Source organism: Myodes glareolus, chromosome 9, assembly GCF_982192425.1.
Source record: "Myodes glareolus chromosome 9, mMyoGla1.1, whole genome shotgun sequence".
Classification (NCBI taxonomy): Eukaryota; Metazoa; Chordata; class Mammalia; order Rodentia; family Cricetidae; genus Myodes; species Myodes glareolus.
The window spans coordinates 13,107,983-13,132,371 of record NC_142034.1 but is presented as its reverse complement, the minus strand read 5'-3'; the positions used below and the strand labels follow the sequence as shown (position 1 = coordinate 13,132,371).

At 46.8% G+C, this 24,389-nt stretch overlaps 2 protein-coding genes and 1 pseudogene across 8 annotated transcripts in view; 1 reads left to right on the top strand and 2 right to left on the bottom strand.

The window, feature by feature from the left end:
• Nucleotides 1-24,389, top strand: part of Arsg (arylsulfatase G) — a 137,424-nt gene that overhangs the window by 10,889 nt on the left and 102,146 nt on the right. The window contains exon 2 of one of the 3 annotated variants that reach the window (XM_048446093.3): nt 15,273-15,431. The exons of 1 other annotated variant lie outside the window; for it this stretch is intronic. The gene's annotated coding sequence lies outside the window, so the exon portion shown is untranslated. Of the gene's footprint in view, nt 1-15,272; nt 15,432-24,124; nt 24,236-24,389 lie in introns of those variants that run through there. One more of the 3 variants, XM_085695990.2, reaches the window with a different exon arrangement.
• On the bottom strand, nt 1,899-24,321 carry Slc16a6 (solute carrier family 16 member 6). Of its 5 annotated transcripts, none has more exons than XM_048446087.3 (7): nt 23,750-23,960; nt 22,049-22,326; nt 14,937-15,175; nt 10,776-10,919; nt 9,534-9,662; nt 5,611-6,423; nt 1,899-4,409 (listed from the first exon to the last, which is right to left on the bottom strand). In XM_048446087.3, exons 2-7 carry the CDS (start codon nt 22,093-22,095, stop codon nt 4,159-4,161), a joined length of 1,623 nt encoding a protein of 540 aa, XP_048302044.1. In that variant the 5' UTR covers nt 22,096-22,326; nt 23,750-23,960; the 3' UTR covers nt 1,899-4,158. The 5 variants fall into 5 exon arrangements, with proteins under 5 accessions (XP_048302044.1, XP_048302045.1, XP_085552115.1 ...); XM_048446088.3 differs by lacking the exon at nt 23,750-23,960 and adding an exon at nt 23,309-23,699; XM_085695989.2 differs by lacking the exons at nt 22,049-22,326; nt 23,750-23,960 and adding an exon at nt 24,059-24,321.
• LOC148120766 (U6 spliceosomal RNA) lies at nt 13,826-13,926 on the bottom strand (annotated as a pseudogene).

Genomic DNA, 24,389 nt, shown 5'->3' with positions numbered 1-24,389 from the left:
CCTGCTTCATGGAAAACTCTGCCAGATACTATGGGCCTGTAGGCTGAAGATGGATGCCCCAATGGCACAGAACTCTGGGTGACTGTCCAGGCAGTGAGATGCTTCTGTCATTTCTAGAGTTTTGGAAGTTGCTTACAATGCACTTCCTGTTTACTTAGGTAATATCATATCCTTCTGGAGTCTTTGATGGAGTTGAGGAGTTTATAGTTATAGTTTTCCTTAGTCATGATAAAAGATAAGTAGATAAACAAATTGTGACTGTAATTCTTGCTCGATACCTGTTTTGTTATATGTAATTTTACTATGTTAAAGTTAAAACCTTCCTTTTTATTTTAACAGAAAAGGGGAGGTGGATGTGGGAGTCCCCTCTGTATGCTGTGATTACCATTAATGAATAAAGAAACTGCTTTGGACCTATAGCAGGGCAGAACTTAGATAGATTGGGAAAGCTAAACTGAATGGGAGAAAAAGGGCGGAGTCAGAGAGAAGCCATGTAGCCCGACCGGAGACAGACGCTAGAATTTTACTCGGTAAGCCACAGCCATGTGGTGATACAAAGATTACTAGAAATGGGCTAAATTAAGATATAAGAGTTAGCCAATAAGAGCTTAGAGCTAATGGGCCAAGCAATATTTTAAATAATATAGTTTCTGTGTGGTTATTTCGAGTCTTAGCTTTTGGGAGGCCGGGAAACAAACAAGCAACCTCTTACACACACCTTTAATCCCAGCACTGCAGGGCCAGAGCCAGGTAGATCTCGGTGAGTTTGAGGTCAGTCTGGTCCACAGAGCAAGAGTTCCAGGACAGCCAGGGCTGTGGAGAGAGATCCCATCTCAAAAAACACACCGGGGGAAAGGAAAAAAAGACAAAAAAGGTCCGCTGTGCATAGCGTACGTGGAGGCTGAGACAGGACTGAATGCAGAGTTTGTGGTCGGCCTGTGAACCGGTCTCAGTGAGTGAAGCCTTAGTGAGCTTTCGTGTTATGCAGAGAGTATGTGTCAGTGGAGTGCTAAGGGACAAATCTGTCCGCCACCACCCCACGAAGGCTCAGGGACTATCTTGGAAGAGGAGGTGAAAAGATTGTTAAGAACCAGAAGTCAAGGAGAACCAGAGCAAAACCACTATCTTCTGACACTATGCCCCCCCTCCCCCGCACGTGCACGGTGTTTGTTTGTGAACAAACAGCGGCTGTGGTTGCCTACACAAGATCGAGCCAGACAGCATTCCAGCACAGATGGGGAGGGGCTCATGAGCCCCCACCTAAGCTAAGGAGCTATTGACAGCTTCTCGGGAAGGGAGAGTTCTGTTTTCTTTAATGGTGTGGACTCTGGTAGGTCCATCTTGCTTCAGACCCAAACTACACAAACTGGACTCCATGGGTTATAAAACAAACAAGCAAACCAACAATACAAAGTAGGGGTGGGAGGGAGGTGAGGTGAATTTGGGAGGAGTTAGGAAGAGGAATGAGGGTTGACCATGCTCAAAAATACACTGTATGGGGGCTGGAGAGTTGGCTTGGCAGTTAAGAACATTGACTATTCTTCCAAAAGATCCAGGTTCAAATCCCAGCACCCACATGGCAGCTCACACCTGTCTGTAACGCCAGTTCCAGGGGATCTGACACCATCACACAGACATACATGCAGGAAAAACACCCAATGAACATAAAATAAAAATAAATTTAAAAATATTTTGTATGAAATTCTTAAAGAATTAAGGAAATTATGTTTTAAAAAGTTTCTGGGCATTTTTCTGTGTCTTTACTATGGATGAAAGGGAAAAAAAAGGAAGATTGCATTACCCATGCCTTGAGAGTCCTGTGTGTCCTGGAGTAGCTCAAAGATTTTGCAGTTTCTGAAATCATTAAAAAGCACTCAATACAGAAGAGCATCAGACTCTTTAAATAAAAAGCCATTAATTTATTGTAAATCTAGAAGTACCGGAATGTGACTCATACAGAACAGACCAGCGATCCTGTGTTTTTCTTTTTTTCCCTTTCCAACATTTACACCCCTGATTGCTGACATACTGAAGTTGGCATCCATTTTCTTGTCTCATGCAGTAAACAGAATAAACTTAGAGTAGATCCCTCAGAAATCAGTTATAAATATTAAATCGTATCGAACATTCGTAGTACAAAATAGGTCGTAAAGTGCTGAAGTCACGGACGTCTGCGAAACTGCCCACAAGGCTGACGCGCTTCTCGGGGCGGCCCCACAGAACTTTGCTACATCCACCTTGTTTAAGGTGCATCCGCGTTTTTTTGGACACTTTGTCAAGTCACTCACCCTCCCCAAAGTTTTACAGATTGTCCTATTTCTATGGCTGCTAGGATGCTGTATAAAAGGTAGCCAGTGGTGACGAACTACGCCACTTTCATCTTAGTGCAGAGAAAGATTCAAGCTTGTGTGTACCTGTAACCCAACTAGGCTTGTTCTATGTTCCCCCTGAGTTGTCTTGAACAGTAAAGATGAGGAAATACTTGAGCAGCGAGCACCGGCCACCCAGTCGGGGAGATGCAGTCAACCAGGCAAGGAGGCAGCCCCCTCTCCTCCTCGCCCTGCCCCCTTTACAGAGAACTGCTAGAATGCAGAACACGATACACACATGTGGACCTTGCCAACAGCAGTGACCGGGTACCTGGTACCCATGGCAACGTAGGACAATCAAGTTCTATGGAAGATGTAAATTGCAACTTGGAACTCACGGAAACATTTCTCCGACTTCAGATGAAACCAAGAAATGCTTCAACAGTTAAAGATTGAACAACGACAACGAAAATCACTGGAAATGTTCTAACAATTCATTGAACTATAATTCTGACCAAAGAAGATTCTCAAGTATTCTTAGGTGATCATTTAAAAATGGAGGCGATTTGCCATCCATTAGCTCCCCCTGCCCTTAAATAGCACACGCTGCCTTTCATAATGCTGAAGAATCACTACAGCTTGGGCTGTCAGGAGATTAATGTCACCAGACAAGAAAAGCTCTCTGAAGCATCTAAAGAGCTACAGAAGGGTGGTTAAAAAAAAAATCCTGTAAGCCAGGCGGTGGTGGCACACGCCTTTAGTCCCAGCACTCGGGAGGCAGAGGTAGGCGGATCTCTGTGAGTTCAAGACCAGCCTGGTCCACAAAGCGAGTTCCAGAAACCCTGTCTCGTAAAACCAAAAGGAAAAAAAAAAAAAAACTTTTATTCATTTTGATTATTAGATTTTTTTATGTTTTAAAATTTTTTGTGTGTATATATGTGTGGGTGCATGTATGTCATAGCATGTGTGTGGGGGTCAGAGGACGACTTGAAGTTGGTACTCTCTTTCTACCATGTGGATTGAATTCAGGTCCTAAATCTTGGCTGCAAACACCTTCACCCACTGAGCCATCTTACCGGCCCTTCTTTTGATCATTCTACTCAACCTAGAATAACTTAATAATAAATATTGATTTAAATTAAAGACACTACAGTCACTTATTTCTTGAATTATGAAAAACAATAGGAAACATGAATGCAATTTAACATTTCTATTGAAATACTTGTGGTAGTGGCTGGCCATAAAGAGAAGTAGTAATCTTTGAAATTCAAGTTGTTATGTGTTTTTAATTTTTTGCATATTAATCAAATGCTTAGTTTTTAAGCATTGCCTTCTTTCCATGCAGTATTTAGAAAACTCAGAAGTCATAGTTTGTCAATTTAAACTTTAGTAGAATTTTTCAAATTGTTTAAAAAATAATTTATCTGTATTTCTGAAAATTAGCAACGTATTTAATGATTCAAGATTTTTTTTCTTTTTAGAATGGCCAATTCATTTCCATGACTTGGGCTGGATGTCGCTTTATAAAATAGTAGTTTACACACATGAATATGTTAAACACCAGTTTGCCAATTCATGGCATCATTTTGGTGTGGGGATGTGAACCAGCGAACTTCCACGTATCTGTGTATTGCTACTGAATAGGGCTGGATTCCTGTATGGAAGTGTTTGGTTGTTTTGGTTTTGGCTTAAAGAGCAAGCAAAAGGGACTTGGGAAAGGGAAACATGGTGGTACTGCTGCTTACACATGCATTCCCTTTCTGGAGTTTGGAAGGTGGGGTCCAGTGGTCGGCGCATGCCCCATGGGCTCTTTTCCCAGGCAACATAGAAGCTGTGCCATGAGAATGTGTCACACTGGATCCATTTTCACATGAACCCTGTGCTCGCATTTCCCAAGATCCATTTCGAGAAAGTCTTCTGGAATGTCCTGTAACGCCTTCCTGTGATGACTGTCTGGCTGGCTGTCCCCTGAATGAGGATGCTGGCACAGACCCTTTTTACAGGGTCTAACCAGGGCGAGGCACACAGCAGCTGCGGCCATGCCTGCTGCGCAGGAGTAGAAGGCCCTGCTGTAGATCTTGCTCTGGTCAACCAGTAGGCCTAGAAGAAAGCGTTGGCACTGTTAGTGACATCACTGCTACACGTATCCTCTCACCTGAGCTTCTATCCAATCCGGAAACTTCTTCATCTCATTAGCTTGATCTCCTATACCATCTTGTTATTTTATTATTTATTTGTTTGTTTGTTTGTTTGTTTGTCGAGCAAGGTCTCACAAGTAGCCCAAACTGCCCTGAAATTCACTATGTTGTTCAGCCTGGCCTCAGAGTCACAGCAGTGGTCATACTGCGAACCAGTGACTTCAGTCAAGATCAGAACCTGTGTCTGCAAGTCCAAGCCGCTCACGTGTTGTCTGTCATTGTGCCTTGTCTAAGGAAATCTTGCAGTTTATAACCTTATTGCCATCTGACTTTTGGGTTAATGGAAGGACAGGACCACTGTGAGTCATTCTCACATTTTTCCAGGCAAGGTCTCTCTGTACAACCCAGGGGACCTGGAACTCACTATGTAGCCCAGCTTGGCCTGAAGCTTATGACTGTCTTGCTTCAGCTTCCCGAGTACTGGAATTATAGGTGTCCACCACCATGCTCAGCTCTTTTTCTCCTCTTAAGAAAGGTATTATTTAGGAGGCCAGAGAGATGGCTCAGAGAGTCAGAGCACTGGCTGCTCTTCCAGAGGACCTGGATTCAATCCCCAGCATATACATGGTAGCTTGTGACTGTCTGTAACTTCAGTCCCAGGGCACAGAGTGCCCTCTTCTGCCTCCATAGGCACTGTATGTACACGGTACACATACATGTATTCAGGTAACACCAACACGCATAAAACAAAAATGACCACTGCCTTAAATTTTAAGGCTTTTTAGTTTCTTTCTTTTTAAAACCAAGAAGGTTAACTATTGTAAGCTCTAATCCGGGAAAACTAAAATTCAACTCAAGTTTAAAAAATGGAAGTAGACTTTACAATCGGTTCCATGAAGCAAGCCAGACAACTAGGAAGATTAAAGTAGACAGGCTTGCATTCTGTGTTCTTAATGTACCTGGCAGGGGCCATCACGATGGCTCAGTGGGTAAAGGTGCTTGCTGCCAAGTCTGACAACCTGAGCTAAATTCCTGGACCCACATGGTGGAAGAGGACCGACTGCCCCCAAGTTGTCCTCTGACTTCCACATGGACACTATGGCACAGGCATACCCTGGCACATGCACACCCACAAGTAAAGAAGGAAAAGGCAATTTCATTACCTGCCAAGGGTGGTCCTGCCAGCCCTGAAATGCTCTGGATGAAGACATAGACCCCAGCTGCAGAGGACATCTTCTCAATGCCAACGACATCATCCTCGGCCAACAGTGGGATGTGGGTCCCTCCTATGGTCCCAACCATGATGCCAAAAAACACGCTACACAACATGAGACCCCAGAATTCAGTGGCAAACGTGAAGGCGAAAAGAGACACGGTCAGTAAAATGACGCAGATGAGCTCAATGTAGATCTTCCGGATGGGCTCTCGGTTGAGGACAAACCCGGCCCCGATCCGTCCGAACACCTCAGCAATGGCCATTGTAGATAGCAGAAACGCGGCGCGGTCGCGGTCAATGCCTAGACTAATACCCAAAGGAATGATGTACAGCGAAGGGGCAAAGAAGCCCAGCGTGGCGAAGAGGCCAAACAGCGCATAACAGATGAAGCTTTTCTCTTTCAAAATGGAAAAGTCTAACAGTGGGGCTTTCTTCTGGTTGTGCTTGGGGACAGCCACCAGGGTCTGCTGCTGTTCGGCCCTGGCTTCCTGCTCCGTGGGAGCTTGACTAGGCACGTTTTTTGGTGAGGTAGTTAGTTCCACTCCTGAGTCGATGGAGTCTATTGAGGTTCTCGTTTTCTCGTTTTCAAGCATATATTGCACTTCTCTCCGGGGTTCGTGAGCGATTGTTTTCGGTGGCCCTGGTCCTTTGATGATGATTGGTCTCAGCAAGGCGCCGCAGACCACGATGTTCAGCTGCAGCAGGCCCACAAAGAGGAGGCTGTATCGCCAGCCAATGTGCTCCTTCAGAGCTGTGATGGCTTTGAAGAAACAGAAGCAAAAGAAAGGAAAAGCCAAGGTCAGTAACAGACTCCAGATCCGGCAAGCAATTCCCGGAAGAAATATGGATAAAAATTTAATAACAAATTTTGCTCAAAGGTAGGGTGAGTGCAGACATTCTAGACTATAGTTTGGGTGGGGTGAGTGACAAGCATGTGCTTGCAATGTGGAGGTCAGAGGCCAGTGCTGGGTTGCTAGCTGTCTTTCTTGATTGCTGTCTTTTTTTTTTTTTTAATACAGTGATAGGGATTAAGTTTAAGGCTTTTCTACCACTGAGCTATAATCCTTGCCTCTTTACTCTTGGAGACAGACTCTCTTATTGAATCTGGAATTCGGCAAGACCAGTTGATTCCAGGGATCCCTCAGTCTCTATGTCCCCGTTGCTGGGAACACAGGCATGTGCCACCATACAGCTGCAGGGAATCCACACTTAGGGTCTTACGCTTGCACTGCATAGGGATATGGCCCCAGCTCTGTAGATTACCCTTTATTCTGAGTTCTGGTGCATTTTGTGAAAGTAAGAAAATGTGCACACTCATTATTATCATGTTATAAAAACTGTCAGCCTAGTTTTTCAAAGCTTCGGGATTTTCAGGCGGAGGCCTACGGAGGCTATGCCTGCAATCCACATTAGGGCTCAGCAAACAATAGCCCACAGGTCAAATCTCAGCCACTGTCTGTTTTAGTTAATAAAACTGGGCTGGAATCGAACCATGTTTGCACGTTCACCTAGTGGATGCTCTGTGCTGAGACAGCAGAATTGAGTAGTACACACACACACACACACACACACACACACACGCACAGTCCCCAAAGCTTAACGTGTCCCCAGGGCTGAGGATATTCTCTTAGTGGTAGGCACTCACATGCAGGGGGCCCTGGGTGCTGCCCCTCAGGTACCACAAAAATAGTACAGTATTTTTTTTTTAAATTTCTAGCTGACCTTTAGTAAACACGATTTATCTGACTCTGAACTGTATCACTATACATCCTGTGCTCTCTCTCCATCTTTGTAGCAATGAAGGAAATAAAAAATAAAATAAGAGGCAGTTGCCAAGACCCTCACCGTGAAGCTTGCCTGCTTTTCAAGTTCTAACTCAAAAGCGTGACATTTCCTAGCTGGTGGTAGTGCACACCTTTAATGCCAGCACTCAAGAGGCAGGGGCAGGGCAGATCTCTGTGAGTTCAAGGCCAGCCTGGTCTACAGATCAAGTTCCACGACAGGCTCCAAAGCTACACAGAGAAGCCCAGTCTCAAAAAGAAAAAGGAAAAAAAATGCCAACATTTCTTTTTGGATGTCCTTTTTTTGGATACCAAACTCCTAAGCACGGCTGTCCTGACACCCTGGGCTTCCTCACTCTTTCCTGGGGGCTGTCCACCCCTTTCTACAGATGCCTGCAGACCTCCACTGCGGACCCTAACTCAAAAGACAGACTTTCTCTCTTATCCTAGCATTTAAGAACACAATGCTCCAGTTTCTCCCTGATCATGTCCTTAGCCACATGGTGTTTGCCTCTCTCACTGTGAACCCAGGGCAGGGTGGAGGCTGCTGACCAGAAGCAGCTGAGGCTGAGAGGGAGATGGTCAAGAAGGACATGCATCTCCATCAACACAGTGAAACTGAAAAAACAAACAAACAAACAAAACCCCTTTTTTGAGATTTTATTTGTATTTTCTGTGTGTGAGACTGTCTGCCGGAATGTGTACTGCATGCATGCAGTGCCCTCAGAGGCTGGAAGAGGACACCAGATCCCCCAGGAATGGAGTTACAGGTGGTTGTGAGCCACCATGAGGGTTTGTGGGTGCTGGGAATTGAACCTGGGTCTTCTGGAAGAGCAGTGAGTGCTCTTAACCACCAAGCCATCTGTCCAGGTCCTCATGGAACATTTCTTAAGGATGAACCAGATGCCAGGAGTAACGCCCAGTACTACTGAATAATGTGCTTTTCCACCCTCGGGCACTTGCAGGCCACTGATTTCGTCTCTTGTCAAAGGGAGAGAATGGCACCCAAATGCTTATCCTTCACCTAAGTTCAACAATTAACATGATTTCTCTGTCTGTATGTGTATATATTATATATGTATGTCTATATATATAAAGATATGTGTGAACCATATATATTTCAGGTGTGGATCACCTGAAAAGTTTCAGATATGATAATATTCCGCTCCTAATCACTCCTGTTTGCAATCTCACAGCCCACCCGATGCATTCAAGAAAGAGCATTGGGAGGCCGGGCGGTGGTGGCGCACGCCTTTAATCCCAGCACTCGGAGGCAGAGGCAGGCGATCTCTGTGAGTTCGAGGCCAGCCTGGTCTACAAGAGCTAGTTCCAGGACAGGCTCCAAAACTACAGAGAAACCCTGTCTCAAAAACCAAAAAAAAAAAAAAAAAAAAAGAAAAAGAAAAGAAAAGAAAAGAAAGAAAGAAAGGAAAAAAAGAAAGAAAGAAAGAAAGAAAGCGAGCATTGGGTCAGGATGCAGCAGCTCAGTGGTCCACCGCTCGCCTAGCCTGCTAAAGGTCCGGAATTTGATCCTCAGCAAGGACAGGGCAGGCAGGGAACTGGGGAAGGAAGGAGGGAAAGAAAGGAATCTGGGTGTAGAAGGTTGTCTTTCCACTATAGCACTTTTCTTGTGTTTCCTGTAGTAAGTTGCGGGGAGATAAACCAGGGATAAAGCGTTGGCTGTGAGATTATTCGCAGTCACACAAGAAAACTAATTTTTGTCGGCATGATTTAAATCTACACCGAATGTAGCTCTTTTGGAAAGGGAAGGATAACAATACAAACAGTCCAAATTACTAAATAACTTAGGGATTATCTTTTCGTGTTTCAAGAAAGCCTTACCACTGATTATGTGCCCGTTTATGTAAAACGCGGACTAAGATTAACACGGTGTGAATTCCTAAAATAGGGGAGGAGGAAGAGGAGGAGGAGGAGGAGATCCTAACAGCTGAAGGGCACAAGTGACATCTCCTGATGCAGAGTGAGAGTCACCCACACAGTCGGGTCGGTTGGGTCGGAACTTTGCACAGCAATAGCCCCAGAGTGGCTTACCTGGTCCCTCGGTAATGAGTCACTGTAACTCACCTACCTGGTGCAAAAGCAAACACGGCAAAGCACTCTCCTGTGGACGCCACGGCAGTGACCACTGAACGCCTCTTGTCAAAGTACTGTGACAGGATGGTGACAGTTGGGAGGAAGCTAAAGCAGTACCCCAAACCTGTGGGCAACAATCAAAAGGGCCAGTGAGGACCATACTTCATCTGAACCTGGAGGGCTGGCTAGCGTACAGGAGAGCTTTGTACGAGTTCCGGGAGCCAACCCATTCAGCCTGCAGAAAACGACAGCCAAGAAAATGGATTTCATCTCAGCCCTGAAGGGCGGTGGGTGTAGCTCAGTTGGCTGAGTACTTGCCTAGCACGCACAAAGCCCTGGGTTCAGTCCCCAGTACCCAGAGAAGTGGGCATAGTAATTAATGCACACCTGTAACCCCAGTGCTCAGGAACGTCAGGAGTTCAAGGTTACCTTTGGCTACTGCACAGTCACTTGGAGGCCAGCCTGGGATACAGGAGGTTGCCTCAAAAATAAATAAACAAAGAAATACTGCAACAGTCATTTAGAGATACTAAGATATAAGAACTAAGAACTGGCCAGGCGGTGGTAGAGCACGCCTTAAATCCCAGCACTTGGAAGGCAGAGGCAGGTGGATCTCTGTGAGTTTGAGGTCAGCCTGGTCTATAAGAGCTAGTTCCAGGATAGGCTCCAAAGCAACAGAGAAATCCTAACTCAAAAACAAACAAACAAAAAAGAACTGAGAACTGTTCTCCAGAGCTCCCCAAATTTATACAATTCACAGTAGAATCAATTATCATAGTAGTTTTTATGTAATATTTGTATTTGAAATAAATGTCTCTTTCCTTTATTCTTTTGAGATCTGTAGCTCAGGCTGGCCCCACGTTCACGCTCTCCCTGTCTGCACCTCACCCTCAAGTGCTGAGATTATAAGCAAGTGTCATCCTGTCTGGCCAGTTTAGGCTTTTGATGTGTGCAGGGCTCCATACAAAGTTTAAAATTTGCAAACTAGGCATACACACACACGTATATATCAGCTACTGTCAGTGCCTTCTTAGACACCACCAACACTGAGTCCAGTGTACTGTTTTCCCCTTACAAAGCTCTGGGTGCTTGGAACTTGAGAATGTATTTTTACCCGGGACCCATATCACCTGGCTCAAAAATCACTGATCTCAGACATAATTAACTTGAAAGAAAAAAAAAGGGGGGGAAAGAAGAAATACAATTTGGGTTCCCAGCCACGGAGAGAGACACTCACCCGAGATGACCCCGATGAAGATGTACATGTGGTAGACCTTTTGGGAGAAGGCGGCAGCAACCATTCCCGTGCTGATGAGCAGCCCTCCTGCCATCACCACCAGCCGATGTCCAAAGCGGTTACTCAAGACCGTGGAAAGGGGCGCTGCGGAGGGGAAAAGGGACAGAAAGGGACCTGTGAACGTGGGCTTCGGGGCTGGCTTTGCTGTGGACTTGAAGGGGTGATGTAAGAACCTAGTGTGTTTCCTGCAACAGCCACAGGTCAGGCCAGAGGTCATTTCAGCATTCGCTCCGATTTAAAACAAAGAGCCGGGCCCTGGTACGAGAATGCAATCTCAGTTACTTAAGCTGAGACAGGAGGATTGCAAGTTCAAGGCCACCCTTGGTTGGGGATGCAGCTCTCGCGGGCAGAGCAGCTGCTAGCAGCAGCCAGGTCCTAGGTTCAATCCTCCAGTGCCTTAACAACAAATTCACAAGAGGAAAACAAGGGGCTGGGGTAGAGCTCAGGGGTAGAGTGCTTGCCCAGCATGAGCAAAGGCTTAGATGAAAGCGTTTATGAGGGGAGCTATACAAAAGACGTGTTCAGGTGAACTGTCTTGGCTTGCCATGTGAAAGACAAAGTTACATATGCATTTCTTTGGTTCTCCAGCATATACTGGCTTTCCTTGGGACCACTCTAATTGTCTTTATTTTCTATCATCCCTGCTTCGGATTCTTTTAAAAAGAATCCCATCTGTGGTCGAAGTCTTAGTTTCATTTGACTGACACAGGGCAGAGATAAGGCCAGTTCTCAGACATGTTCACTTAGAAGACGACGGCAGAACACTGAGGAATCTCAGTTTGCTTGACTTCTATACACTCTATCCCCTGGGACAATGAAATCTAGCAAATTCTTTCCTACTTACGTGCTATTTAACGCTGGCAGGAGGGACAGTAAGCTATGTGAACCACTGAGAGTTGCGTCAAAGAGGCACACACTAGACAGAGGGATGGGAAGGGAAAGGAAGGAATTCTGCACTGTTAGTATTCAGAGTGTAAACATACAGTTTTTAACTCCTAAAACTGTATGAGTGTATGCATGTATGTGTGTAGTATATGGGAGCACCATGTGTTGTACGTTGTCTGTGGGAGCACCGGTGGTAGCTGGAGGACAACTTTCGGGAGCAGTTTCGCTGCTTCTACCACATGGGTCTCAGAGATCAAACTCATATCACCTTGGCCTCTAGCACCTGCAAGCTTATGTTGGCAGATGCTGATACAACCACTTCTACATAGTGAAATCCTCTCTCAGAAGCAAACCGACAGGAGAGAGAGCATCCTTTTAGGAGGTTACATGACTAAAATGAACTGTATTCAGAGAGTGGGTCTAACCTCAGCAGTAACCTCACAGGCGACACTGCGCGGCAGTGGTGTTGAGTCAGGGAAGCGCAAAGGGCAGCCTGGCGGCTTCCTGAGGCGACCTCAGCATGCTGTCCTCTCAGGAAAGCCTTGGTGTTGGCTCTCACAGACGGATGGGCATCAGATGTCAGCATGCACACGCAAGTCAGGCCCATCCAAGCGACACCGCGTGTGTAAGAGTGGCACCAGCCCTCACCCCCATCTGGCTTCATGCTGTTGGATTTGGGAGGATTATGCTGTGACGGATCAGGTTTTGGGGAGTCAGGTGATGGGACTCCGTGTCCCCAGGACAGTAGTTGTAATTTTACGAGTGGGGGTATAGCTTAGGGGTGGAATGCTTGCCTAGCATGCATGAGGTTTAGTTTCTAGTGCCATAAAAATAAAGAAAAAGAAAACCCCAAAATTGTAATCTTATGGGGAATGTCTCTGGGACTCCCTCTTCTGTAGGGAGACTCAAATCCACGGGTGTTCAGGTTTCTTATGCCGACATAGTATCTGCACATAACCTAAGCACGTCCTCCATGTACTTACATCTCCAGATCCTTACAATCCAATACAAGGTAACAGCATGTCAACACCTCTTACAGCGTGCTTAGGGTAGGCTAATGAAGCAAGGAAGACTTCTGGTTGTGTTAACTGTGGCAGACCTCGTACTGGTCAACAGCTGTGTAACATTTTCAGCCTGGCTGGCTGAGTCTGTGAGTGAGAACCCTAAGACAGAGGGCTGATGGCCTAGCCCTTACCCTTCCCCCCATCTCTCTTCTTCCTGTGTCCACCATGAAATGTTTCTACTCTGTTTCCTCAGGAAGTCACTATGAGCCCAGAGCCTTACTATGTAGATGAGTGATGGAGGAGGGTCATCTGTCTATTGTGTTACTTTCATTGGTTAATAAAGAAACTGCCTTGGCCTGATAGGTCAGAATATAGGTGGGTGGAATAGACAGAACAGAATGCTGGGAAGAAGGCAATGAGGCAGTTGCCATGACTCTCCTCTCCAAGACAGCTGCAGGTTAGAATCCTCCTGGTAAGCCACCACCTCGTGGTGCTACACAGATTATTAGAAATGGGTTAGATCAATATGTAAGAGTTAGCCAATAAGAGGCTACAGATAATGGGCCAGGCAGTGTTTAAAAGAATACAGTTTCTGTGTAATTATTTCGGGGGTAAGCTAGCTGGGAGCCAGGCGGGAACACAGCCCGCCGCTCTATCTACAGATGAATGTTTTTTTTAAAAGATGTATTTATTTATCTTATGTCTGAGTGCTCTATCTGCATTTACAACTTTACACCAGAAGAGGGCATCCGATTCCATTATAGATAGTTGTGAGCCGCCATGTAGTTGCTGGGAATTGAACTCAGGACCCCTGAAGAGCAGCCAGTTCTCTTAACCTCTGAGCCACCTCTCCAGCCCCAAATGAGTTTCTTTTTAAAAACAGAGAGGGGCTAGAGAAGTAGCTCATCAAGTAAGAGCACTGACTGCCCTTCCACAGGGCTCAATTCCCAGGTTCACAGGTTCAATTCCCAGCACCGACATGGTGAATCAAAACTGTCCATAACTCCAGTTCCAGGGGATCCTCTATCCTCTTCTAGACTCCTTTTGTCCAAGGCACGCCCTGGTACTCAGATCATGCAGGCAGAACACCCTTAATCATTTAAAAGAATGAGGCGCTTCATGGTTTTGCACGTTAGTCTTGCTCAGGAGCCATGCTAATCTTCCGTATGGCTCCATTTTCAGAGCATGGGCTGATGAAGCCAGTGCCTAGGGACTTTTGGATGTTGCTTCCTTAGCCAGTAACTACGTCCTTGGAGAACTGGGGTTTACCACTGTCTTCAAAGTGTTCTGCAGTCTACTCGTACCATACACATTATAGATATCTTACTTCCTTTTCTTTCCGTGTGGTGCTGGGAATTGAACTTAGGGTCTTATATTCCCCAACGAACGCCTTCCCAAGCTGCAGACTATACCTATCTAATGTGTGTGTTAGACTAAAGACATTACATTTGGGACCTAATTCTTGCTGGTCCCCAACCCTCTGAAAACTGCATTCCTTAATCAAGACTGGAGAGTCCAACAGGACATATGAGAGACTGCATCACAGATACACTGACTGTTGTCAAGTAGGCGGGCAGATTAAAAGGGCTGGGTGAGAAGGCTAAGCTTGTGCTGACAGATATACTAGTGTGTAAACGTTAACCCAAACACATATATCTTTTCTTTTTTATTTTTATTTTTGTTTGTCTTTTTGGTTTTTCAAGACAGGGTTTCTCTGTAGCTTTGGAGCCTGTCCTGGAACTAGCTCTTGTAGACCAGGCTGACCTTGAACTCACAGAGATCCGCCTGCCTCTGCCTCCTGAGTGCTGGGGTTAAAGGCGTGCTCTACCACTGCCCGGAAAAAACACACATATCCTGATATAGGAGGGTCTTCTGTCTATGTGTTACTTTCATTGGTTAAATAAAGAAGCTGCCTAGGCTTTTTGATAGGCCAGCCCTTAGGTGGGTGGAGTAGACAGAACAGAATTCTGGGAGGAAGAAAGCAGAGTCAGGCAGACGCTATGACCCTCCTTTCTGAGACGGATGTAGGTTAGACTCATCCCAGTAAGCCACAGTCATGTGGTGACATACAGATTATTAGAAATGGGTTAATTAAGATGTGAGAGTTAGCCAAGAAGAGGCTAGATATAATGGGCCAGACAGTGTTTAAATGAATACAGTTTCCGTGTAATTATTTTGGGTAAAGCTAGCCCAACAGTATCCATGTACTCACCTGTAAATGTTAACACAAACACACATATCGATATTATCCATGAGATCTTGCTGTTGGATTCATCGAAACTGTCCATTAAGTCATTAAAGAAGACACCAAATGACTTGATGATGCCATAGGTAAAGACTTCAACGAAGAAAAAAGCAATAGCTATTGCCCAGCCCCATCCTCCATCAGGCACTTGGGTATACACATTGGCTCTGGAACAAAGCTTTGAGTTCTTTTGGGTCATTCTTGATCTGAAATTAAAACACGAGAAAAAGAATTCAGACCAGCCTGGAGGGTTGATCATTCTCCTCTCTCCTCCTCTTCATCTTTCTCTCTTCTGTGAGGCAGAGTCTCACTCAGACCAAGCTGGCCTTGAATTTGAACTCATGACGCAAGGATGACCGATGACCGCTTCTGATCATCTTGCCTCCACCTTCCAAATGCTGGGATTAAAGATCCATGCCACCACACTCATCTGATTCTAATCATCTTTAGTAAACATCACCGGTAAGAACTATTTACTAAATATTTAAACCATGCAGAGTTAGTGTAGTATTATGCAATTTTATATCTATCTTTGAATTATACATGGGGCCCAGAAAGAATTTGAAAATAGGACCTGTCATAATTAAAAGGGAGAAACAATAAACAGAGACAAGGAACCAGAGATTATTTGAAGGCCCTTTGAAAGGCACAGAATGCCCACCAGACCAAGCATCGGTGCTGATATCCAATAATATAAATCAGATGAAGAAAATGAACTGGAGCCAGGCATGGTGGCACACACCCAGCACTCAGGAGGCAGAGGCAGGTGGATCTCTTTAGTTTGAGACCAGCCTGGTTTACAGATGGGGAGCTAGGGCTACACAAAAAAACCCCTGTTTTAAAAAAACAAAATAAACAAAAAAAAAAATAAGAAAAGAAAGAAAGAAGAAAGGAAGGGAAAGAAAGAGGAAGCAAACATTGAGGGGACTGGCCACACCTTCCACGAATCAAGCCCTTGTGGCTTGTGACTTCCTATACATTTCTCCTTGGTAGCACTGACCATTCAAGTCACCCAGCCAACCCTTCTAGCTCCCAATTCCCCCTTAGCAAACAGCATCCAGATTACTGTTCATTGTCCCACGTAGATGTATTTTCCTGGACAAAAGGCAACTCTCTGACCGTGAAAACCTAAGCATTTTCTGAATTCAGATTCTGTTCCTCAAAGTCAATCACCAGGAGCCAATTAATTTTAGAACGCATGACAAACACTTAACATCGGCTAAATGAGGCATTCCAGACCTGTGCGGCCCTTAGCGTGTCAACTTCTGATCTCGTTACGACTTTCTCTTCAAACAACGGAGTATGCAGTCCTGAGTCTTAACACAGCTAAAAACACTAACACTGGAGGGAGACGGGTCAAGTTATTGTGGAGACAAAAATACCCTGATAGAGGCAATTTAAGGAAGAGTGGGTTTCTTTGGGCTCACAGTCTAAGGATGCAATCCATCAAAGGTGGGGAAATCAGGGGCTGGAGAGTAGGTCATCCAGAGTCAAGACTCAGAAAGCAATGGCTCTCTAGGCTCAACCAGCGCTCCCTTTTATACCGCTTCAAGAGAGGACCCCGCCCAATTTAAGGAGGAGCTTCCTAGTCAATTAGCCTAATCCTTCACAGACAAGTCCAGAAGTGTGTCTCCTGGGGATTCTAGAGCCAATGGAGTGATAAGATTAAACTATACATATTAAGAAGCAGCCTTAGTTACATAGTTTTAGTCCGACTAAAAGGTAGTGTTGCCCACTGATAAATTAAACCATAGTTTCAGAGCTCATATTGACAATAAGGAGGTGCTGGAAAGATGGCTCAGTGGTTAAGACAATGAGCACTCTCGCCTGGGCACACACCTAACAAGGTCAAGGCTAGTCTGAGCTACAGGAGACCCTGTCCTCGAAACAAAACAAACCACCCTCCCAAACAAACAACAATAGAGGATTAGGATTGTCTCATTTCACACTGGTGAAGTTTTCAGATTTTTCACCAAGGCTTAAGGCCAACGTGTTTCTTTCCTTTCCTTTTTCAGTACGGAGCATGGAATACAGCGCCTTGCACAAGTTAGGTAGGGAATAGATCACTGAGCTACAGGTGCCGCCCCTGCCCTGACTTTTTTTTTTTTTTTAAATCTTGACACAGATTCTTGATAAGCTGTTCAGGCAGGCCTTAAACTTGGGATTCTCCTGCCTCAGCTTCCCAAGTGGCTGGCATTTTATATGTACTAGGGTACTGAAAAAACAAAAAACAAAACCAAAAGTTTGAATGTATGCAGCGAGCTTGTGAGGTTTTTGTAAATTTAAAAATTGTGTGGTTGGATGGTGGTGGGTGGCGCACGCCTTCAATCCCAGCACTTGGGAGGCAGAAGCAGGTGGATCTCTGTGAGTTCGAGGCCAGCCTGGTCTACAAAAGCTAGTTCCAGGACAGCCCGACTGTTACACAGAGAAACCCTATCTCACAAAATTAATTCTGTACCTATGTGTGTGTGCCCATGTGCCTACGCATGCATGTGGAAGTCAGGGGACAACTTGTAGAGGTCAGAGGTCACAGCCTGAGAAGCACTGCACTAAGCATGCGTGTGGAAGTCGGAGAACAACATTCAGAACTCAGTTCTCTCCTCCCACCGTGTGGGTCCTGGGGACGGAAAGGCAACCGGTCAGGCTTGGCACAATGGAAAGCAAACATCTCATTGGCCTGGCTCACAAATCTTAAACAGCGACATAGCTAACCCAGCTTATTCTCATTCAGCCTATTGATATTTCCCCCGTGGTAGTCTGGTATTTGAAGGAGCTATATCCTCATGTTCTCAAATTCTGTTAAGTCTTTGGCTGAGGGAAACAGGACATGGGCCGTGTTAGGAGGCCCAGGCTCACTGCAGCAAAGGTCTTTGCACGCTGCCCACCGTGCCTGAGGATGAATAAAAAGGCAGTAAGGGCTGGGAAAGAGCTCCAGATTGTAGTCTGGGCAGCTTCAGGGCAGCTATTAGTGTCCGGGACACGGAAAGTATTCGATCTATGATAGGAGTCGCCAGCAGAAGTTTCTCCAACAGTCCTCCTTCATCGGCCTTTCAAAGTCACCCCGAAGGCGGGCAGCTGGGGCAGAAGACCGCACACAGCCATCAAGACTTGCTAGTGTTGGCTTTGGGACAGCGGTTGTCCCTGGGGGAGTCACAGTGGTGGTAAACCTGCAGCTGTCGGGGCCTTGGCTGTCATCTAATCCATCTCCTGGACCGTCTCCTTGTGAAGTCCACAGGTTCCTCCAGGCTAACATTGCGTTGCTAGGTGTGTGTGTATGTGTGTGTGTGCGTGTGTGTGTGCGTGTGTGTGCGCGCTTGCCAATCGCTTTGCTCTTTCTGAAGGATAAAGCCTACTAAGGAGCCTCGCTTTCTGTGAGCCTCTCTCAGTAGTCTTTCCCCTTCTGATTCTGAAACTTGACTCACTTGCTACGGTCAAATAAGGCTTCTGGTGGCTCTTGCTCTTTCCTGCTACCTTGCTTTTAGTCGTCATTTCTTCAAGCTGCATGCGCAGTCTCTACGGCTGCCGTGGTACCCTCCACAGTCCTGCTCATTCTGGTCCTCCTTTTCCATCATCCCATCAGGCCTCCTCTGGCAAACTCAGCTAAGGTGGTCTGGTCTTCATGGGGGAGGACCACTTAACGGGGAATTATCTCCTTTCATGCCTTTGTCTTATTTATCTGCTCAATTAGAAGATAAGGGCACAAAATCTGATTTTTTATGTCTCGACTATCAACTCACATCTAGTTTTTATTTCTTTCTATTTTTTGAGATGCGGGGGGGAGGGGTTCTCACTGTGTAGCTCTGACTGTTTGGTCCTGGAACTCACTCTGTAGACCAGGGTGACCTTGAATTCACAGAGATCCTCCTGCCTCTGCCTCCCGAGTGCTGGGATTAAAGGTGCACACCTTCACCGCAAATGTAGTTTGAGCTGAACTGAAGGTCCCCATCACCAGAAGGCTGTGTCCAGACAACCTCAGAGTTCGGCTTGCAGCTGCTCACACTACTCTTGAAAAAGCTGGGTGATGTGAGGACCAACCTACAGCCTTCGAACGGAATTAGAATTACAGGAGGTTGAGGCTGCAAGGGAGCCCAAAGTCAGCTTGTTCTCTTCCTCATTGGCAAAACAGGGAAACAGGTCCAGGGAGGTAAAGGGTTTTGGCCCAAACAGTCCAGAATCAGATTGTCCAAGTCAACAGACAGAGCAGCAGACTAAAGGCCAGGGAGGGAAGTGCTTTCCATGTCCATTGCGAGGAAGGCATTTTTGTCAAAGCACCTTTGTTTTGACGGTCTCACTTAGCTCAGGCTGGCCTCTTAACTGCTATGGATAACCTTGAACTTCTGACCTTTCTGGTCCTCCAAGACTTCCTAAGTGCTGGGATTGTAGGCATCAGCCATGACCCTTGGCTTATGTGATACCAGGGACCCAAGGCTTCGTCCATGTCAGACAAGCAGTCTAGCACCTAAGCTACATCCTCAGTCTGACAAAGCACTCTTCAAATTTTTAAAAATATTATTTATTTAAAGGTATGTTTGGGAGGAGTGGGGTGTATTCATGCCATAGCTCACATGTGGAGGTCAGAGACCAGCTTGTGGGAGTTGACTCTCTCCTTCCACCAGCTAGGTTCTTTTTTAGGTTGTCAGTTTTGCCCACTCAACCACCTCACCATCCCCAAAGTGTCCTTGATCTCCATATACAGAGGTCTTCAACTGCTTAGCCACGCAACTGTGCGATTTGAGCTAGTCAATTCCCACCTCCTCCACACTCTTCAGGCAAAGGAAAAGCAACTGGGGAATCTCTTGGTTGTTGTTTATTAAGATGGTGTATCTCTACGTAGCCCTGACTGTCCTAGAACTTGATGTGGACAGAGATCTGGCTGGCCTTGAACTCATATCAGTCTGCTTGCCTCTGCCTCCTAAGTGCTGGGATTAAAAGCGTGCTCCACCAAAGCCAGCAGTGACTGGAGTCGCCCCGGCCTCACCCAACCGACACTGTCTGACTTTAGCATTCAAATCTGTTCATCAGCTGACTTTTCAGGCTGAACCTAGTGGGTGGCCCGAGGAAACTGAGCTAAGAGGAAAAGCGCGAACCCTGGAAGGGTCTTGCCTGAGTGGGCGTAAAGCAGCTGGACATCAGATTTGAACTATGGCAGCTGCCAGAAGGCAGTCAACTTTTGGCTTCTGTTTATTTTCTGAGCCCTGCTGGGCGATTGTGCTTTTATTTATTTAGCTTCGAAGCCTGTCCTGGAACTAGCTCTTGTAGACCAGCCTGCCTCTGCCTCCCGAAAGCTGGGATTAAAGGCAAGGCATGCACCACCACCGCCCAGCCTTTACTTGTGGCTTTTAAATCCTGCTTTTTGTCTATGCCTCTCTGTTCTGGTTACAACCAAATATAACTTTCACTTGCATCTATGATATAGCCCCAGCCAGCTTCCTGTCTCAGCCTTTCATGTGCTGGAATTAAAACCATAGACCAACCATGCCCAAGGAATCCAGGTTTAAGGGGAACAAAACTTGCTTCCTTGTTTCTGGGATTATCATAAAGGTAAGATGACCTCACCAAACTAACTCCGAAGTTTATTCCTTTACGAGTCTGGAGCATCCTATGTCCTACTACTATATGTGAGCTAAGACCACAATGTAGCCCTGATAACAGAGTGGAAGCCTTACTGGGAGATGAGACCGGTGTGCAATCACCTAAGACTGAACATAAAATCTCAGCCATGGTAGCATGCTACCTAACATGCGGGGAGGCAGAGGCATGAGTATCAGGAATTTAAGGTTACCTGTGGCTATGTGGCAAGTTTGGGCTGGTTTGAGTTGAAATGAGCCCCTCTTTCAACACCAATGGGGGAGGGGGCAGGGATTGCACAAGGCAGGCAATCAGCTCCTCTTCTCAGACCGGCTGCCTGTGTAACATTTTGTGTATCACATATGCTTGCTAAAAGTTTACAAAAAAAAACTGGGTATTGTGGTCCACTCAGAAGAAGACTGAGGCAGGAGGATTACCGGCTTGGTTACACAGCAAGACACTGTCTCAAAAAAAATTAAAGTTCAGTCTGGGCTACGGTACTGTCGACCTTCTCCTCCCCCCACAAAAAATAAACAGCCCCCCGAAAAACAAAGCAAAAACCATTAAAACCCAACAGAAACAAAAACAGGCCCCGTCAAAGTTTACTAAGCACAGTAAGAGTCTTGGGACACCCCCAAAGCAATGCACATGTAAGATGAGGAAGTGTCTGGTTCCTGAATAAGCAGTTTCTTCAGCTCTTCTCCTCCTCTGCCATTTATTCAGCAGGCTGTCTAGCTCCACAGACTGTCACACTGAGCACAGAGCGACTGAAGCCTAAGTCTTCAACCCGACCACTCAAGAGCCTCTTTAAGTAACAGAATGCAGATGGCCTGCCCCTTTGGTTTATCGGTTGGTACCTGGCCAGAAGGGCCTTGTGGGGATCTAACTGGCAAGGTTGCTTAAGCAACCTGACGGTCCTGGGCAACTACCTCATTTCTTGATTTTCAGGGATCACAACATGTGAATTCTGAACTTAATTAGAGTCTGAGGCCAGATCTTTTCTCCTAAGGAGAGGCAATTTCAAAGATGGCCTTTGACCCGGACTGGTTCTGAGTTACCAACTACAGGGAGGCCAGCGGGTTTCTCTTCTGGAAGCCCTCAGGTAATAGTTTGCTCCCTGGCAGAAACCTCTTGATGGCTCAGTTTCATCTGTGAAAGCAGTCTCTGGTATTTTCTGACTGGCTTCTTCCCAAGACCCCCAGTGTCCCATGATACATTTCCTAGTAGCTTTTGGTTCCCGCATTGTCTCCTTCAAGAAGGAAAAAGGAGAGAATGTAAAATAAAACCAGCCAAATGAAACAAAATGGAACGAGATTCTTTGCTCAGAGACCTAAAGACGCTGCACTCAGGAAGCCGTGGCAGGAAGTGAGCTATGAGTTTGAAGCCAGGCTCACTTACACAGTGAGCTTCACAGGCCAGTTCGGGGCTACTCTGTCTCACAGAAGGGGGTGAGTGGAGGAGGCACACCCTAAATAAATGGATATCCCACAAGACTTGGAGATACATGTTACCTGGGACTTTCACTGTACTTTAATACGCTGTTGTAAGGATTTGGCATGAAGGCAAATACTGGATTATCATACAGCCTCTGGGGTTAGCCTAGGGTCAGTTCCGGTCGAAGTTCAAAAGACTGACTAGGAAGGCAGTAAGATGGCTGCTGACGTCAGCAGAACCAAAGCACTGGGAATCTCCTTCAAGGTGTAGCCTGGAGGATATGGCTTCCGACAAGTTGTCTCTAGTCCCAGCTGTCCAGACCAGTCTATGAGTGGGGGAAGTTCGTTTGAAGTCTCTATTTAAAAAAAAAAAAAAACAACTCTAACCTGGTAAGCTGCCTCAGCCACGTTGTATGAATCACTGGCTACAACCAATTCATCCGTTTTGCAAGACCATTGAGTTGAAACCCAAGCCCCTAATTTAAGTGTCTTCCCCAGGAGTTCCACTGAGGAAAAGTCCTGTTTCTGGAAACCACAGAAGGGAAACTCAGGGCTAGTGGTACTCATTAAGACCATTTTTCCACTTGGCTGCATTGTTTATTTACGTACTGTCAGTTTCTATCTTAGACGCCCTTCCCTTAATTGCCAGAAAAGGTGTTTCGATGGCGTCCCCAACCCCAACCCCCCAAGGCCACATAATAGCGCTGGTACACGGGGAGATCTCCTAGGATCTGGTAGTTTCTTGCAGTTAGACACTCATCAGTACGGTTTTTCAAAAACAGTCAGATCACGGAGGCTGAAATCTCAATCCAAAGGTAAAAACCTTCTTCCGCAAAAGGAGCTGGCACAGTGTCTACTGTGCAAACAGAACCAGCTTCCAGGTTAACAAGTTGTAATTGCGTTTCCCCAGTTGGAACCCCGAGAGCTTTTTCTACGACCCTCCCCCCACCCTCGTGTTTGATGACATTTTACACGCCACCTAACAAACTTCTATCACTTGTCTGCTGAGGTGCAGGGAATGAAAACAACCCAGAAGGAAATTAACCTATTTCCTCTGCAAAATCGTTTTTTTCCCTCCCCGCCTGGAGCCGCTCAGCTCAGACACTTCGCTGCAGCTGGTAGCCCCGCGAACCTTGGAAGTTACGCGGGACCGGCTGGCAGTGGGTGACAGTGCAGACCATCAAGGTGTGGGACCTACGCTCTGAGGCGAAATCTGTCTCCCCCTAGGACCGCCCTGGGGAGTGGGGTAATAGGGGATGGAGACCCGGAGTCCCTCTTTCCCTCGCGCTGCCTCAGTGGCCGCCTGTGCGCGCGCGCGAGCCTAGGGAAGGAAGGTACCTCTCTTTGACATTTCGCTCTGGTGACGCGCAAGCAACTTCAAGTGGAAAATCCACAGACGGTCTGAGACGGTTGCCGGACTCTCTTCACTTCACAGCCTAGGTACTTTCACCCCGGTTTGGGGACGATCAAAGCCCAGGCCACCCTTTAAGGTATTTCCCAGAACCCATCTGTTTAGGGTCATGGACATTCAACTCTCAGCTGCCCACAACTGCCCGAGAGCGCGTCATGCCGGTGGCCCCCCGCACTCCCAACTGTCAGAATATTTTTCGGATTCACCTCTTCAAAATGTTAAAATGTTAAGCGCTTTCCTCCTCCTCCCCGCCCTAAAAAAAGGCCCCAAGACATATATTTAAAACAAAACAAAAAAACCCCAAAAAAATCCATACCCCCACAATCAAACTTTTAAGCATGTAAAATAATAAAAAAAAACCAACTCACCAAGTTAGAAGGGAAGAGAATAAACCCCAAAAGGCTCCCAATAAGGCGGAGGCTGGGCCTCCCGAGCCTTCTTATAAACCGCTCCGCAACATGAGAAAAGGTTTAACCCCTTAGGGCGTGGGCCCGAGTCTCTATCAAGTTGGCTCTGGCCGGGGAGCCTGGAGCACCCTGGCCCCCAACCCACGCCAGCCTCGGCCACCCGGGCCACACCCTCCCCCCGCCCCCCAACCCGGTCGCCTCCTCCCGGGCAGTGCGTGCCGCCGCCCGAGCCCCGGCCCCGCGTCTCTCTGCCTATCTCTTATCCTATACCGGCTGCAGCCGGTCTCCGCCGGCCTCGGGGGCGCGCCGCCGCCGACCATGTGCTGGGAGCGCCGAGCGCCTGCAAGGAGGGGGCCGGCCTGGTGCGCGCGCGCGGGCCCACGTGGATCGGGGCCGCGCAAGGCACGCGCCCCGCCTGCCGGCTGCCGGGGCTGGGGGTCACGGAAGGTAACCGCGTTGCCATCGCGAGTCGCCCATCCCCGCCGACGCCTCTGGGGTCCTTGGCCCGACGCCCTCATCCCCTCATCCGCGCGTGCCCGTGTGATTCCCGGCCCGATCGGAACCCGGCACTTGGCTGCCGTGAAAGCGGGAGCGCGATCGA

What these genes read in the sequence shown, in the direction of transcription:
- Slc16a6 (XM_085695989.2), bottom strand. Translation starts at nt 24,306, where the DNA reads ATGAGGGCGTCGGGCCAAGGACCCCAGAGGCGTCGGCGGGGATGGGCG. An exon ending in CGTGTTTGCTTTTGCACCAG is followed by an intron (nt 6,424 to 9,533) that starts GTAGGTGAGTTA and finishes GTTTCTTCAAAG; the next exon opens with CCATCACAGCTCTGAAGGAG. An exon ending in GGCAGGACCACCCTTGGCAG is followed by an intron (nt 4,410 to 5,610) that starts GTAATGAAATTG and finishes GCTTTCTTCTAG; the next exon opens with GCCTACTGGTTGACCAGAGC.